This window comes from Puma concolor, chromosome A1, assembly GCF_028749965.1.
Source record: "Puma concolor isolate L17-30 chromosome A1, mPumCon1.1.hap2, whole genome shotgun sequence".
Classification (NCBI taxonomy): domain Eukaryota; kingdom Metazoa; phylum Chordata; class Mammalia; order Carnivora; family Felidae; genus Puma; species Puma concolor.
Genome location: NC_141667.1, coordinates 67,999,463 through 68,016,288, shown reverse-complemented (window position 1 = coordinate 68,016,288; position 16,826 = coordinate 67,999,463). Strand labels below are relative to the sequence as shown.

General features: G+C 35.8%; 1 protein-coding gene across 12 annotated transcripts in view; it reads left to right on the top strand.

Moving 5' to 3' along the window:
- APC (APC regulator of Wnt signaling pathway) overlaps positions 1-16,826 on the top strand; it is a 148,238-nt gene that overhangs the window by 95,237 nt on the left and 36,175 nt on the right. For all 12 annotated transcript variants that reach the window (XM_086683348.1, XM_086683170.1, XM_025923456.2 and 9 more), the window contains one exon: positions 12,002-12,085. In XM_086683348.1, coding sequence (XP_086539474.1) covers positions 12,002-12,085 — 84 coding nt within the window. The remainder of the gene's footprint in view (positions 1-12,001; positions 12,086-16,826) is intronic.

Below are 16,826 nucleotides of genomic sequence, written 5' to 3'. Positions count from 1 at the left end.
TTTGGATTCTGTCCTCTCTCTCTGTCCCTTCCCTGCTTATGCTCTGTCTCTCTCTCTCTCTCTGTCTCTCTCTCTCTCTCTCTCTCTCTCTCTCTCTGTCTCTCTCTCAAAAATAAATAAAATTTTAAAAAAAGAAAAAGAAAAAGAAAAATTACAAATGGATTGAATATCTTAGTGTGAAAAATAAACCTAAAACTAATGGAAGAAAATACAGGACAACAAATGTAATTTTTCATAAAATTTTAAAATATTCTGCAGAAGATAAACTAAGGGAAAATATTTTTAACATCATAAAGGGGAAAAAAGTCACTATCCCTATAATGCAAGAATTCCTACAAACTAAGAAAAAAAAAGACATCTGTTTTTTTTTTTTGTAATGGGTAGAGGATATCATTTTATTGAAAAGAAAATGCAAGTGATTAGTAAAAACATACAAATGACTGGTAAGCAGTTTAGGGAAATTCAAAATAAAATCCATTCTTGCTCATGACTGTGAGATTGTCAGTCTCCAACTATCTCTGTTAACAGTTTGGTTATTTATTTTGCTTTTTATTTGTTTACTACATATTTGGGCAGCTAATGGTGCCTACCACCTACTGGTGGTGGTCCCTACTCTCCTATACACATGTACACAAAGGCTGGGGAAATGTACATCAAGTTGTTAATGGAGCTAACTTCTAGGGACTGGGGATTGGTAGGCTGAAAGTTCCTCACACTTCCATTTTACCATAATTTTTTGTAATTGTGTGGATAATATAGTTTGTATGTTTCCTGGTTGATGGCCATTTAGGTTGTAATTTTTTACTGTTTTAAACAGCTCTGATAAACATACTTATTCATATCTTGTAAGAGTTGTGCAAGAGTTTGTCTTGGTTAACAGTCAGCAAACTTTTTCTTAAAGGGTCATAAAAAAAATATTCTTTGTGGGCCATATGATCTCTGTCACAGCTTCTCAACTCTGCTTTTGTAGCAACCATAGATGTTAGTATGTAAGCAAATAGGCATGGCTGTGCTTCAGTAAAACTTAATTCACAAAAACAGATGGCTAACAGGCCCTAATTTGTTGACTTCAGCTCTGTAGTATATATACCTAAAAGCAGCATTGCCGGCCATAACACATGAGTGTTTTGAACTAGTGTTTGCCAAATTGCACTCAAAATGATTTTGTCAATTTACATTTCTACTAGTAGAGGTCTCTGTGAGTCACGCTTTATAATAGTCAGTGGGCAATGAAACATCAGCTTGTTATTTAATTTATATTTTCTTGAATACTACTGAAGTTGAATATCTTTTCATATATTTATTAGACTGTGGATTTTCTTTGTTACTTGTTCATCTTTTTCCCATTTTCCATTATGTTAAATGTCTTACTCTTAAATATTTGAGATGTATTAATATCCTCTTGATACCAATCTATTGCAGATAATATACACATCTCCTCCCTGCAAAATCCATTACCTGTTTTAGATTTGTGATAACAAAACTTAATTTTTGTTATAGAGCTAGTTAATTATATATTGCCATATTTGTGCTTTCTGTGAATTATTTGTACATCTTTTCCTATCCTGGAGTCATAAAGTTACTTTCATATTATTTCTAATAGTTCTAATGTTTTATTTTTGCAATTAGGTCTTTAATTCATCTCCAAAATATAATCATGTATGTTTTAGAGGTAGGGATCTAATTTTACATAAATACAAGTATATATGATTTTATATGTATGTGTGTATAATTATTCAATATATAACTTATATATTAAATAATATGTTGGTTTTTATTAATATTATATGGTCAGTTATATATAATATATATACATATACATACATGCATATTTATGTTTTTAACAAAATTACCTATTTATTTGATATTCCACTGTTCCCCATTGATTGCTAATGAATTCCATCTCTGGCATGTGGTAAGTTTGTATTTGCTGGATATTTCTAGATTCTGTTCCACTGATCTATTTTAATTTCTCTGTGCCTGCACTCATACCACATTTGTTTTATTTGCTGTAGTTTTATAAATCTTGGTACCTGGTAGAGTGAGTTGTCCTATTTTTGTAAAACTGTGGTTATATTCTGTCTTACTACTCTTCCATCTGAAATTTCGTATCAGCTTGTTGTCTAATTCAAAGAAAAAGTGCCTAGTGCATTTTTTGTTATAGTCACATTGAATTTATGAATTAATTTGAGGAGAATTCATATCTTTACAATACAAAGATTGGTTCCTGGTTAAAAGGATGGACTCTGGAGCCAGACCTCCTGGGTTCTAATCCCAGACCTGCTACCTACCTGCACTGATTTTGGGTAAATTCTCTGCCTCGGTTTTCTCATTGATAAAGTATAATGCAAAACTGAAATGTGAGAATTAAATGAGTTAATACATGTAAGAGCACTTAAAGTCTGGCACATGCTAAACACTAAGCAGTATGTATTAGGTGTTATTAATTTTATATCTCCATTCATTTAGGTGTTATTTTTGTTATAAAGTTTTGTAGTGTTCTCTATAAAAATTTTATACATTTTTAAAATTTATTCCTAGATATTATGTAGTTTTTGTTACTGTTATGAATGGAATTTAATTATCCAGCAACCTTCTTGAACTCTTTCATTAAATTGTCTCAGTAGTTTAAGACTTTCTTACATTTTTCTTGCATTTTCCATATGAACTGTCACATTGTTTGCAAAATAATGATAATTTTGTGTGTCCTTTTCAGTTTTTTTTCTCTTTATATTGCATAAGAACTCTAGTACGTCTTTGAATAAGAAGCAGTGATACTGTGTACTCAAAAGTTTTTGATAGTTACCCTTTCTCAAGTTAAGGAATTTACCTGCTATTACTCATTTGTTGAGAATTATCCTGAATCTGTTTTGAACTCTATTACTGTTACAATTTTTTAAAATCAGTTTTCCGAAAGTCATACTAACTACCTACCTTTGAATTGTTAAGTACTTGTTAGTAAGCATAATTTCATAAATATTCGAGGGTATCATACAAAAAAAGAAAGAACTACTACTGGCTTCTTCCATTTTCATTTTCAGAAACAGAAGCACAGGAGTTGTATTACTAGAAATCCTCTACTTCATGGGGCACCTGGGTGGCTCAGTTAAACATCTGACGCTTGATCTCAGCTCAGGTCATGATCTCACAGTTTGTGAGTTTGAACCCCCTGTTGGGCTCTGCGCTGATAACACAGAGCCTGCTTGGAATTATCTCGCTCTCCCTCTCTCATTCTGCCCGTCCTCTGTTCCTGCTCTCTCTTTCTCCCTCAAAATAAATAAAATAAGAAAGAAAAGAAAAGAAAAGAAAAGAAAAGAAAAGAAAAGAAAAGAAAAGAAAAGAAAAGAAAAAGAAAGAAAAATCCTTTATCTCGGTGGATATCAAGACATAGACTGACTTCAAGATTTACTGACATATTGACAATACAGAAATCAAGAGAGACATTAGTTACAGTCTCCTACTATCATCTTCTAAATATTAAAATTTTTAATTTAAGATTTTACTGGTGGATCCCCCACCCCTGGGCTTTGCATCTATGGAGCTCCTCAGGCAGCTTCACTCTGGGCACTGCCCCCCAACTCTGTGCTTTAGGAGATCTGCCCTCTCCAATACTGTCTTGGCAACAGCCCATGCAAGGCAGTGCCACGGACTTGGCAGTGTGCAGGCAGATCCTGTGGTGGCAAGCACCACTCCAAAGTGACTCCTACCCTGGAAAAAGGGGAAGATAACCACACATACCAGTCAAAGGAGGCCCCAGAAGTGGACCGGAGGCAGACAAGTGCTCTGACTACAGGTTCTGCCCACCAACAGAACCTTCTCAGGACAACACAGGGAAAACACCCAGCAGTTTGGTGCTACTGTATCTCTAGCACACATCTGGTCTGACTCAACCCAAGCCCAAGGCATACAAGGACTAGTCCACTAATACCACAGGAACCAGATTCTGCCCACAACAAGACAAAGACAGCCATTGCAGATGACTGCACTAGACGAAAAAAGCATCTCAGCTGCAGCAGCAGAGCACATGCATCACACATAGGAGACACCCCTGAAGCATCAGGTTCTGGTGAATTAGGGACACTGCACAGCAGGGCACTACTGGACCTCTTCTTCATAAGGTCATTACTTTCAAATGCAGAAGATGTAGCTGTCTTTCCTAACATACAGAAGCAGAAATAGAGAGTAAGACAAATGAGACCGAGGACTATGTCCAAAATGAAACAAAAGGACAAAATCACAACAAGAGACCTAAGTAAAATGGAGATATGCAATATGCCTGAGAATTCAAAGAACCAATCATTAATACACTCACTAGACTTGAGAAAAGAGTGGGGGACATCAGTGAGACCCTTAATGAGATATGAAAGACCCAATCAGAGATGAACACAATAAATTAAAAATACACTAGAGGGAATAAGTAGTAGAAGCACAGGAACAAATAAGCAACTTGGAGGACAGAGTAATGGGAAGTGACCAAGCTGAGCACATGAGAGAAAAAAAATATTATGCAAAATGAGAATAAGCTTAGGGAACTCAGCAACATCATCAAGAATAATAATATTCTCATTATAGGGATCCCATAAGGAGAAAAGGAGGCAAAAAAATTTATTTGAAGAAATAATAACTGAAAACTTACTGAATCTGGGGAAGGAAACAGAAGTCCAAATCCAGGAGGCATAGAGATCCCCCAACAAAATCAGTCCAAGAAGGTCTACACCAAGACACATAGTAATTAAGATGGCAAAAGGTAGTAATAAAGAGGGGTGCCTGGGTGGCTCCATGGTTAAGCATCCAACTCTGGATTTCAGCTCAGGTCATGATCTCACGGTATTGAGAGCAAGCCCCACACTGGGCTTTGTATTGAGTGTGGAGCCTGTTTGGGATTCTCTCTCTCTCCCTCTCTCTCTCTGCCCCCCACCTCAAATATATAAATGGTTTTAAAAAGTGATAAAGAGAAAATTTTTAAAGCAGCAAGAGAAAAGAAAGCAGTTACATATAAGGGAAACTCTATAGGCTGTTAGCTGATTTTTCAGCACAAACGTTGCTGGCCAGAAGGGAGAAGCATGATATATTCAAACTCTAGCCAAGAATACTCTATCCAGCAAGGCTATCATTCAGAATAGGAGAAGTAAAGAGTTTCCCAAACAAAAAGGAATTCATGACCACTAAACCAGCCCTACAAGAAAAGTTAAAGGAGACTCTTCAAGTGGAAAGGAAAGACCATAAGCAAGAGTAAGGAATACAGTAGGAAGCACAGAAATAGTAAAGAAATAAGTATATCTATAAAAATCAGTCAAGGGACTCACTAAATGAAAGCATGTAAAGTATGATACCATCTACCTAAAATGAAGAAAGGAAAGGAGTGGGTTCAAACTTAAGTGACCATCATCCTAATATAGACTGCTGTATACAGAAGATGTTACATATAAGCTGAATGGTAACTACAAATCAAAAACAAGTAATAAATATGCAAGAAATAGAGGAATCCAACTATATCACTAAAGAAAGCCAACTAATCTTGAGAAAAAAAAGCAAGAGAAGAAACAAATGGGGAAAAACTACAAAAACAGCCATAAAAAAAGTAACAAAATGGCAATAAATATATACTATCAATAATTACTTTGAATGTAAATGAACTAACCACTCTAATCAAAAGACATAAGGTGATGGAATGAATAAATAAAACAAGACTCTATATGCTGCCTACAAGAGACTCATTTCAGACCTAAAGGCACATGCAGGTTGAAAGTGAAGGGATGGAAAAGCATTTATCATGCATATGGGTGTGAAAAGAAAGCCAAGGTAGCAATATTTATATCTGACAAAATAGACTTTTAAACAAAGACTATAACAAGAGCCAAAGAAGGATACTATATGGTCATTAAGGGGACAATGCAAGGAGATCTAACAGTTGTAAATATTTATGCATCCAACATGGGAGCACCCAAATATTTAAAGCAGTTAGTAACAAACATAAGGAAATAATAGAGAGTAATACAATAATGGTAGAGGACTTTAACACCCCACTTAACATCAATGCACAGATCATCCAAACAAAATCAAAATGAAACAGTGGCTTTGAATGACACGCTGGACCAGGTGGATTTAACAGATACATGCAAAATATTGCATCTTAAAACAGCAAAATAGGGGCGCCTGGGTGGCACAGTCGGTTAAGCATCCGACTTCAGCCAGGTCACGATCTCGCGGTCCGTGAGTTCGAGCCCCGCGTCAGGCTCTGGGCTGATGGCTCAGAGCCTGGAGCCTGTTTCCGATTCTGTGTCTCCCTCTCTCTCTGCCCCTCCCCCGTTCATGCTCTGTCTCTCTCTGTCCCAAAAAAAATAAATAAACGTTGAAAAAAAAAATTTTTTAAAACAGCAAAATATACATTCTTTTCAAGGGCACATGGAACATTTTCCAGAATAGATCAAATATTAGGCCACAAAACAAGTCTCAACAAATTCAGAAAGATCAAAGGCAATCCATGCATCTTTTGTGACCACAACACTGTGAAATTAGAAATGAACCACAAGAAAATATCTGGAAACACAACAAATACCCGGAAGCTAAATAACATGCTACTAAGTAATGAATGAAGTCAACCAAGAAGTCAAAGAGGAAATCAGAAAATACATGGAGACAAATGAAAATGAAAACACGGTGGTCCCCAAAATTTTTGAATTCTATTCTAAAAGGAAACTTTATAGCAATACAGGCCTACCTCAGGAAGGACAACAGATCTCAAGTAAACAACCTAACATTACACCTAAAGGAGCTAAAAAGAAGAACAACAACAACAACAACAAAATCCAAAGAAAGAAATAATAAAGATTAGAGCAGAAATAAATGAAGTAGAAGCTTAAAAAAAATAGAATAGGTCAACGAAAGCAGAAGCTGGTTCTTTGAAAAGATCAACAAAATTGATAAGCCGTTAGCCAGACTCATCAAAAAGAGAGAGAGAGGTCTCAAAATCAGAAATGAAAGAGGAGAAATAACTGACCAAAAATACGAAGGATTATATGGGAATATTTTGAAAAATCATATGCCAACAAATTGGGCAACTTAGAAGAAATGGATAAATTCCTAGAAACCTGTAACTTCCCAAAATTGAATAGGAAAAAATGGAAAATTGGAAAAGACCAATTACCAGAAATAAAATCAAAAAGATTGCCAGCAAACAAAAGCCCAGACCAGGTGGCTTCACTGCAGAATTCTACCAAGCATTTAAAGAAGAGTTAATACCTGTTCTTCTCAAACTACTCCAAAAAAATAGAAAAGGAAGGAAAACTTCTAAATTCATTCTACAAGACATGCATTACCTTGCTCCAAAAAAACAAAGACACTAGAAAAAAAACTACAGGCCAATATCTCTGATGAACATAGATGCAGAATTCCTCACATAATATTAGCAAACCAGATCCAACAATACATTAAAAAAAAAAAAATTCACCACCAAGTGGGATTTATTTCCAGGATGCAAGGATTCCTCAATATTCACAAGTCAATCAACACGATACATTGCATCAATAAGAGAAAGGATTAAAGACATGTGATCATTTCAGTAGACACAGAAAAAGCATTTGACATAATAAAACATCCATTCATGATAAAAACCCTCCACAAAGTAGATTTAGAGGGAACATACTTCAACATAACAAAGACCATATATGAAAAACCCAGAGCTAACATCATCCTCATTGGAGAAAAACTGAGAGATTTTCCCTTAAAGTCAAGAACAAGACATGGTTGTCCACTCTCAGTTGTATTCAACATAATACTGGAAGTCCTAGCCACAGCATTCAGACAAGAAAAAGGAATAAAAGGCATCCGTATTGGTAAGAAAGAAGTAAAACTTTCACTATTTGCATATGACGTGATACTATATTGAAAACCCTAAAGGCTCCACCAAAAAAACCTACTAGAATTGATAAAGGAATGCAGTAATGTCCCAGGATACAAAATCACTGTATAGAAATCCATAGCATTTTTATACACTAATAATAAACCACAGAAAGAGAAATTAAGAAAACAATCCCATTTATAACTGCACCAAAAATAATAAAATATCTAGGAATAAACTTAACCATGGAGGTGAAAGACCTGTACTCTGAAAACTATAAAACACTGATGAAAGAAATGAAAGATGTCACAAAAATAGAAAGACATTCCATGCTCATGGGTTGGAAGAACAAATGTTGTTAAAATATCCATACCAAAGCAATCTACAGATTTGACGCAATTCCTGTCCAAATATCAATAGCATTGTTTACAGAACTAGAACACATAATCCTAAAATTTGTATGGAACCACAGAAGAACACAAATAGCCAAAACAGTCTTGAAAAAGAGCAAAGCTGGAGGCATCACAATTTGGACTTCCAAGTTATATTACAAAGCTGTAGTAATCAAAATAGTATGGTGCTGGCACAAAAATAACTACATAGATCAGTGGAACAGAATAGAAAAGCCCGAAATGAATCCACAGTTACATGGTGAATTAATCTTCAACAAAGCAGGAAAGAATATGCAACAGACAAAAGACAGTCTGTTCAACAAATAGTGTTGGGAAAACTGGACAACAACATACAAAAGAATGAAACGGACCACTTTCTTACACCATCCACAAAAATAAAATCAAAATGGATGAAAGACCTAAACGTGAGACCCGAAACTATAAAAATCCTAGAAAGGAATGCAGGCAGTAATTTCTCTGCCATCAACCGTAGCAACTTTTTCTAGGTAGGTCCCCTGAGGCAAGGAAACCAAAAGCAAAAGTAAACTTAGGACCACATCAAAATAAAAAGCTTCTTCATAGTGAAGGGAACAATCAACAAAGAAGACAACTGACTAAATGGGAAAATATTATTTGCAAATGACATATGATAAAGGGTTAGTATCCAAATATATAAAGAACTTAAACAACTCAACACCCAAAACCAAGCAATAAATCCAATGAAAAAATGAGCAGAAGGGGCACCTGAGTGGCTCCATCAGTTAAGTGTCTGACTCTGGACTGTTGGTGAGGATGTGGAGAAAAAGGAGTACTCATGCCCTGCTGTTGGGAATGCAAACTGGTGCAGCCACTGTCAAAGACAGTATGAAGGTTCCTCAAAAAGTTAAAAATAGAACTACCATATAATCCAATAATTGCACTACTGAGTATTTACCCAAAGAATACAAAACCATTAATTCAAAAGGATCTCTGCACCCCTGTGTTTGTTGCAGCATTATTTATAATAGTCAAATTATGGAGACAGATCAAGTGTCCATTGACTGATGAATGGATAAGGAAGAGTGGTGTATATATGCAGTGGAATATTATTTAGCCATAAAAAAGAATGAAATCTTGCCATTTGTAATGACATGGATGGAGCTAGAATATAATGCTAAGTCAGGGAAAGACAAATACCATATGATTTCACTCATATGTGGAATTTGAAAAACAAATTAATGAAGTGGGGGGCAGAAATAGAGAAGCAAACCAAGAAATAGACTCTTAACTATAGAGAACAAACTGATGGTTACCAGAGGGGAGGTGGGCAGGGAGACAGGTGAAATAGATGACTGGGATTAAGGACTGTACTTATCATGATGAGCACTGAACAGTATGTAGAATTGTTGAATCACTTTATACCTGAAATTAATGTAGCACTGTATGTTTACTGGGACTAAAATTAAAAACTTAATGAAAAATTTAAAAAAATATTTTATTGGTGGCACGGAGCTTGTTACACAAAGAGGAAAACCAGTATTCTGAAGCTGATTGTGTATAGTTTTGTTGTTTCATGTAAAGCCAGAAATTGTTTATCATATGGTTGTAGAGGTAACCACTGATATCTGCGGTATCTTTAGAGAGCTACTGAAAATATAGGCATTTTTCCTTCCTTCACCATGTTTTCATGATATAAATTAGATAAGGAAGGGTTTGTTAGAGAAATTTATTTACCTTAAGTTCACTGTTTTCACAATTACAATAGAGTATCAGCATACTTATAGTGTTATGAGGGAAAGGAGGAGAGGGAGGGAAGGAAGGATTTGGTTTTGGGAGGGTTTTTTTTGTTTGGTGAGCACAATTTTGAGTTTTTCTGTGGTTATTTATCATAATATTAAATAATAGCATCAATAAATGTTTTTACTGTGTAGTAAAATCATAAGGATACTGTATTTAAATAAAACTAAATAGATCAGTGTAAGTTTTATAGTATAGATAGCTAAAGCTATTTTAGTACTTTTATTATTTATCTTTTGGGATATGCATGCTCAGGAATCGTTTATTGATAGGGCACACACACAAAAAAAAAGTTTAGAAATGACTCCATCTAGCTTCTAACACGTTTTTCGCCCATTAAAATAATTACCCATAATTTTCATGCCTCAATATTAGGATGTCACTATAGAATTATTTCAGAAGATGATGCAACATTGATAGTACTTGTTTCTTTCTTTTTTTTTTTTTAATACACTTTCCTTATCAAGGGTGACAAACCAAAACAAAAGCCTGAACATGTAAAAACCCAGGGTGCTGGAAATACAAACTCAGTTCATTCAAACTCAAGCTCATCCAGACCCTGGTCGCAATCCCTAGTGATGTACATGTGAGCACCAAGTCAGGGAGAGGGGGACAGGAGTGATGCCAAGAGAAAGGGTAGGAAGGGGACTCCCATAGGCCCCTAGGGATCACTCTCACAGTGGTACCTCCACCTTCCCAGTGACAGTGAAGACATACTAGGCCCTAATCTTTTGACCCTCACCCCAGCCCTGGCCAGGGTTTCGAATGCCAATCCCAAATGGTTCTACCCTCCCTTGCTCCAGCCTCACTTCCACCCTCACTCTTCTCCACACTCTTCCCTGTGATTAGTAGCAGGTTAGGATACTGTGTGAGCCACAGTGAGGCTGGGGGCCAGGAGAGGCAGAGTGGAGACAGGTGAAGAGAGGAGACGAAGAGCTGTCCAAGGATCCCTCTCTTCATGGGATCCCAGACCGTGCAATCGGCAACTCTTTTGTGTCCACTCAGATCTGAGAAGGTGCACTGTGGGCATAAGCAGCTATCCTGGAGACTTGCTGTAAGTCGGAAAAAAGGGATGGGCTCGCTGGCCAGCCTTTGGTGGGGCTGGCTGGTTTGAGATGGCAACGGCAGCAGTTTCTTCAGTGGGTCAGGCTGCAGCTCAGCACAGCCAAGCGGGTGCTGGGCAGTACTTTTTTCTAAAACCTATGTGTTTGTTGTCATGAAGGTAATTAAAAATCATTTCACTTTGCAAGGTTTTCATATACAAGTGATTTGGTTTTTCTCGCTTCCACTTGTGTTCATAAAAATTAAAGCAAAATTTAGCTTTTTGTAAAAAGCACTTTTCCCACATTGTTTCAATTCCATGTCGTTTGATCTATAGTAAATTCTTTGTGTTCATTTACTGGTCTTAGGATAGTGGGAAAGCACAAAGCTTCTAACATTGTGATCCTAGTGTTGGGAATAAAAATAATGTTTAGCTGCAGAAGGTATTTGGGAAAACTATATCTGAAAGGTGCATCTGACTTATAATAGGAATAACTCAGGGAAAGGTTAGTCCTACTGCTTAAACCCTAATATTTATAAAAACAAATCAGATGTTCTTTCCCTTAACACATATACCATGCTTTCTTTAAATCTGTTACATTATACTAGCATCTGGATAAATACAAAGATCAAACTCAGGTGTAATTTTGTCTTTGGACTATTTTTTAAGAATAACTTAAATATGAATTTTTATACCACATGTGCCATGTAATTTGATACATGACTTTATGTGTACAATTTTCCTAAATAAATCTATCATGTAAAGTTAGATGTGTTAAAAAATTGAACTGCCCCATATGTCATCAGTGTGTGACTATGTACACATTATCTAACTTCTTATGGAAGAATGATGTAGCATATCCCTGAGTTACTAAATGATAGCCATAGTATGACTATTTACACTAATGTTTTTAATAAAATTAGATCTAATTTGGTCACTTTTTTATTTTAGCGAAGAGTAACCAGAATTCAACAAATAGAGAAGGACATACTTCGTATACGACAGCTTTTACAGTCCCAAGCCACAGAAGCAGAGGTTGGTAAATTGTTTCTTTTTCATTTACAGATATAAAAATAGGTAATTATTCTAAGAAAAGAAAATATGTATAATTAATGTGACATTAAAATATAGATGTTCTTCTAGAGAATGGAGACACTTCATAAGTTTTTTTCATGAAATTAAATGAATTATCAAAAACCTTGACTATGTTGATCTTTTTTTTTTTTTTTTTTTTTTCAACGTTTATTTATTTTTGGGACAGAGAGTGACAGAGCATGAACGGGGGAGGGGCAGAGAGAGAGGGAGACACAGAATCAGAAACAGGCTCCGGGCTCTGAGCCATCAGCCCAGAGCCTGATGCGGGGCTCGAACTCACGGACCGCGAGATCGTGACCTGGCTGAAGTCGGACGCTTAACCGACTGTGCCACCCAGGCGCCCCTATGTTGATCTTTTAATAACTCCTATGCAATTAAAATTTATCGAGCCATAAATACAGATACCTTACTTCAGTTATCAAATTACATATAATCAGATAACTGACTTAATTTGGCTATTATCAACTAGTAAATAAGCTATAACTTGTATGTAATTCATGATTAAAATTCATCATACAAAGTTATTTATGCTTGCTCCACAGTCCTCATTAAAATGACACTAAAAGGATGAAATTAAAAAGGCAGAGACAAGGGAGGTAACATCGTAAAATTTGGGGAACTGAAAAGCAGGTAAATAAATGCACTGTTTTAGCATATGGCAGTGAATTAACCCCTAAGTCAGCAATAGAAAGTCATGAAGCAACTCATTTTATACTGTGGAGTTCCAGAACAGTTACCTCTGGATGTGAAGATTAAAAAAAGTGACTAAAATTTTAGTGAGAGGATGATTGAAAATGGTTAAGAAGCAGGTGGCACCTCCAGAGCCTGTCTTCAACTCTCATTAGCTGGGTGAGTTCTTTCTAATCCCAGCAAAAGATGAAGGACTTATTCTAGAAAGAAGAAAAGATCTTCAGATAGGGGTAAGCCCAGTGTAACTGAAATTACATGCTAAAAACTGAATTGAGTGAAAATTTACCTACTGAGTGCTGAAACCCTCACTGAATCCAGGCTTATAATACAGACAAGGTGCTAGAAGCAACTTCTTTAAGAAATGTGATTAACCCAAGAAAACAGACCTAAATGTACTGACATTGGAGGATTCCCCAATAAAACGACACAGTTGGACCACCCAAAAAAATAGCTGTAGTTGCCAGTCTTTATCCCTCATGTATAGAGCTTCACTTAACCTTTTCATAGGTAGCCCATTCCGAAGTAGGGATGGACTATGCAGAAAGAAGAACACTTTAAAACATAAAACGAACATTAATATTCTCAGATAAATGATAATGCATCCATAGTGCAAAGAAACCATGGTACACAAAAGGAATATTCAAAGAATTCAGGAAAGAGTTCTTAGGAATTAAAATTGTGGTAGCAGAAATGAAAACTCAGAGTAGAAGATAAATTTTCCGGAAGATAGAACAGAAAGATATGAGATGAAAAACAGAAAAGATGAGAAAATCAGAGAATCATTCCTGGAGGGTTCAATATTCAAATAAAGAGGAGTTCCAGAAAGAGAATGGAGGAGCTAGAGGGAGCAAATGATCACAGAAGTAAATTAAAATATCCCAGAACTGGGGGGCATAGTTTTCCAAATAAAATGGTCTCTCCAATATCTAACACCACAGATGAAAATAATCCCACAGCAGGCACATCATGGTGCCATTTCATCTCACTAGAAATAAAAAGAAAGTCCTAAAACATTCTGGAGAAAGGAAAACAACTTCACACATACAAACAAAAATATAAATGTCTTTAGATACATAAACAGCAACACTAGAAGCTTTGACGTAGAATACCAACTTCTTAAAACTTCTGAAAGAAAATTATTTCCAGCTATGTTCTAATACCTGTTCCCTAACATACTGGGTGTCCTATAATTCTACTCAGTTCTGAAACTACCCAGAGTGTAGACCCCATATTTAAGGGTAAAGTCATTCCCAAGACTACTACCATCACTTCAGACACCAACTGCAAGTATCAGGCATTCCCAAGCAAACTGCACTTTACTTTGCTCACCTTCCTGTAAATTCTACCCTAAGTGGGGATGTTCCAGTACAATTCACTTCTGACAGTAACTACCTAGAGTTAACATAACACATACAGGTTAATGGTAGAGTCCTTCACAAAAATAACCCCACTTCACATGCCAAGCTACCCATACTTCTGCCCAACTGGTTACAAAATTGGGGCTTCCCACACCTGCCTAGGTTCAGTAATTCACTGGAATGACTCAGAACTCATTGGAAATACTACACATACAATTACAGTTTTATTTTAGAGGATTCAGATCAGGAAGAGCCGAATGAGGAGACTTACAGGGCAAGATGTGGGGCAAGTGAGGGATAAAGAATGCAGAGCTTCCATGCTCTCATAGAGTCTGGATACATCATTCCCCCACACATCAGTATGTTCATCAGCCAGGAGGCTCCACTGAGCTTCAGTGTCCAGAGTTTTATTGGGGTTTCATTATGTAGACATGCTTGATTAAATAGGTGACTATATGATTGACCTCAATTTCCAGTCCCCCTCTTCCTCCTCCCTGGAGACTTGTCTGACCCAGAGTTCCAATCTTCTAGTGACCTGTTTGTTTATGCCTGACTCTTAATATCATAGGAACTTTGGCTGCAGTACATCCGAATTTGAAATATATAGAAACATGTTTGCTAAGTAGGCAGTTTAAGTACAAGTACAATTAAGTCCTACTCCTAAAAGCAGTTTTAACTTGGCTGTCCTAAGCCAATGAAAACCAAATAATATACGTATAAGGAATAAGTTGTCCATTTTGCAGTGTTGACTCTTAAAGACTAGAAAAAAAAATGGTGTCTCTGCTCCTTTTTCAGTTTCCCTAGTATTGTTACATGGTAGTATTCTGGTCGTTATAACCTCTTTGACTTTACGGTGTAGTTTATCTTTTTTTTTTTTTCCTTGATTAAACTTATTACACTCTATTTTTAAAATTATTTTTAAAGAGGCAGCCTTTTGTTTTCATTGAGCAACACTGCATTTTATATTTTCTCTTCTGACATTTTCTGCTTTGAGTTTCCACTGCCAAGTTTCTCACTTCTTTAGTTACATTTTTTTTCTTCCATCTTTTTATATTCTGATTATTACTGTTTGTCTGCATCTAACAAGTTCTTTTATATTTTGAAGTCAATATTCACATTTGTTTTTTTAGTTGGTTGAATTTTTTATTTGTATGAAATAGCTCTCCTTATTACATTTAATGCTCTTCACCTTAAATTTCGTTGTTTGCTATTAATATTACTACACTAGCTTTTTGTTATCATTTTCCCACTATAACATATTCCCTCCCTGTATTTCCAAAATTTCCAACTTTCTGGCTTCTGGAAAGCCCTAAAAAATTGTCATTTGTTAATTGCAATCCTTATTTTTCAGCATCAGTATAAGTTTATTGCAGGTTGGGGACTTGTTCATGTTGTTTGGATTTGTTCAAAACTTTTTATTCATATCATTGGATTTGGGTCCAACTGTCTACCATTGTGATCCAGTCTCTCTTGCTTTCTTTTGTTATGAAAATGATTATGTCAATCATAGCCTACAGTGGTTACATTTAGTCTACTAGTTCAGTGAATGTACATTAAAGGAAGGTGCCATCTCACATTTAAGAAAGAACCAAAATCTTTTTTTTAATTTTGCTTTTTGAAGTTTTTTTATTCCATTGTCATTGTTTTGCTAATATAGATAAGTGGGAGAAGCTGGAAAATGGAGAAAACCAGGGTTTGGACACTCATAAATTAGTTCATACTCAGTGTATACAGGGAAAGAGAAGATTTCTGTCAAATAATTTCTCTACAATGAAGCATATTTCTTACAGCACTGTCTTTGTCCTACCTGCTGACAACTCTGATTTAGGGTTTAAATGCTGTACATAATTCAAGTGATGTAATTATTGCACATGATTCAAATCTCAAAAGTTACAAAAAGATATGTGAGATAGCCAGTGCTACCACTTTCTTGTATATCTTTTCAGTTGGGTTATTTACTAACAAACAAATACGTTTGGGGAGATCAAAAAGATAGGAGCTGTGAGAATTTTAGCATGGTTGTAAAATCTCTAGATAGCCAGTGAGAAATATTTATTAAAATCCTATGCAAAGTACTTTTACAACTCATTAATAGGGAGATAGCTCAATTTTAAAATGGGCAAAAGATTTGAATAGACATTTCACCAGAAAATATACAGGAATGGCTGATAAACATGAAAATAAGCTTACCATCATTAGTCATTAGGGAAGTGCAGATCAAAACTAGAGTGATATCCCACCTTACCCCATTAGAATGGCTATAATCATAAAGACAGTAATAAACATTGGCAAGGATGTGGATAAATACAAGCCATCATACGCTGCTATTGAGAATGTAAAATAGTATAACCACTTGAAAACAAGTTTGGCAGTTACTTAAAATATTAAACATAAAGTCACCATGTGACCCAGCAATTCCACTTCTAGGTATACCCGTCCAAGAAAGTGAAAACATGTGGCCACACAAAGATTTTAACTTGAATGTATATAGCAGTATTATTCATAATAGCCCCAGAGTAGAAACAGTGCAAATGTATATCAACTGGTGAATAAATAAACACAATGTGTATATCCTTACAATGGAGTACTGTTTGGCTGTAAAAAGGAGTAAATTGGTGATACATACTATAACA